Genomic DNA, 1,344 nt, shown 5'->3' on the forward strand with positions numbered 1-1,344 from the left:
GGGGTACTGAGGGGGTACTCACAGCCACGAAGTGCACGGTGCAGCCGGTGACGCGCACGCCCGCCTGCAGCACCAGCCGGTGCGCGTTGGCCCCCTTGAAGGACGGCAGCAGGGACGGGTGGATGTTCAGGATCTTCCCTGCAAGATCACGGTGGGGTTTTACCGGCCCCGAGCACTGACCAGGGTGTGCAAAGCCCCAAAAACCACAGAGGGGTCAAATCAGGCCAAACCAGGTCAAACCAGGTTCTGATATCCCAGACTGCAGTGCTGCCCAGTTTGGTGGGTTTACACAGATCCAAGGCAGATCCTCTGTCAGGAAGGGATTCCCAGGGGTTGGAAGATCACCTCTCCCCAGCCAACACCTGCCCTGCACCTCATGTTTGCAGAGCTCTAAAGTCTTCACAGCCTTCTTTTAAACATTTTCTAATAAATCAAGGACTACAAGACCTGCCCTTGCCCTTGGCTTCCTTAAACCCCAGCACAAATGAGAGAGGGAAGGGGGAAACTGCCTTTCCTCTCCCCCTGCTCCTTACAGGATGGAAGGGTCTCATTTCATGGGATCACAGAAGGGTTTGGGTCGGGAGGGACCCCAAAGATCACCTTGTTTCCTGCACACCCAGAGCCAATCCAGTCCCCTCTCTGTATTTGTGTTTCCCTGACGATAAAATGCCGTTGTTGAAGTTTCCCAGCCCCCAGCTGTGCTCACCTTCCCACTTCTTGACGAAGGGGCCCGACAGGATCCTCATGAACCCCGCCAGGCAGACGAGCTCCACGGAGAACTCGCGCAGCGCGGCATCGATGGCGCTGTCGAAGTCGCCGCGGCTGGGGAAGGCCGTGTGCTCGATCACCTGCCGACCAACACAGCAGCTGGGCTGGGCAGCTCCGCAGCAGGAGCAGCTCCTGAACGCTCCCAGCTGCCACAAACATTCCCTCCTGGCTCCCAGGGGACCCCTGGAGTGAGCAGAGCTCGGCCAGGGCAGCGGCCCCAGCGCTCGGAGCTCCTCAGAGCTGCCCCCCCACGGCAGCAGCTGAACCCCAGCAACACCTGCACCACAAACCTCCAGGAAAGGGCTAATCCCAAACTCCTAAAGCAGCTCCCAGTGCAGATCCAGGGAGTCACAGAATCCTGGGAGGGGCTGTGCAGCTGGGTTTGGGTGGGAGGGACCTCAAAGCCCATCCAGTGCCACCCCTGCCATGGGCAGGGACACCTTCCACCAGCCCAGGGTGCTCCAAGCCCCGTCCAACCTGGCCTGGGACACTTCCAGGGATCCAGGGGCAGCCACAGCTTCTCTGCCCAACCTGTGCCAGGGCCTGCCCACCCTCCCAGCCAGCAATTCCTTCCCA

General features: G+C 60.3%; 1 protein-coding gene across 1 annotated transcript in view; it reads right to left on the reverse strand.

The window, feature by feature from the left end:
- Positions 1-7: 7 nt before the first annotated feature.
- LOC114073094 (trifunctional purine biosynthetic protein adenosine-3-like) overlaps positions 8-1,344 on the reverse strand; it is a gene marked incomplete at its 3' end in the record, with an annotated part of 8,632 nt that continues 7,295 nt past the window's right edge. The window contains exons 4-5 of the mRNA XM_027910885.1: positions 707-1,045; positions 8-138 (exon numbers count right to left, since the gene is read on the reverse strand). Of these exons, the coding sequence (XP_027766686.1) occupies positions 8-138; positions 707-1,045 (470 nt within the window). The remainder of the gene's footprint in view (positions 139-706; positions 1,046-1,344) is intronic.

This window comes from Empidonax traillii, unplaced genomic scaffold, assembly GCF_003031625.1.
Source record: "Empidonax traillii isolate 1590-97213 ecotype Southwest subspecies unplaced genomic scaffold, ASM303162v1 scaffold5300:size8645, whole genome shotgun sequence".
NCBI lineage: Eukaryota > Metazoa > Chordata > Aves > Passeriformes > Tyrannidae > Empidonax > Empidonax traillii.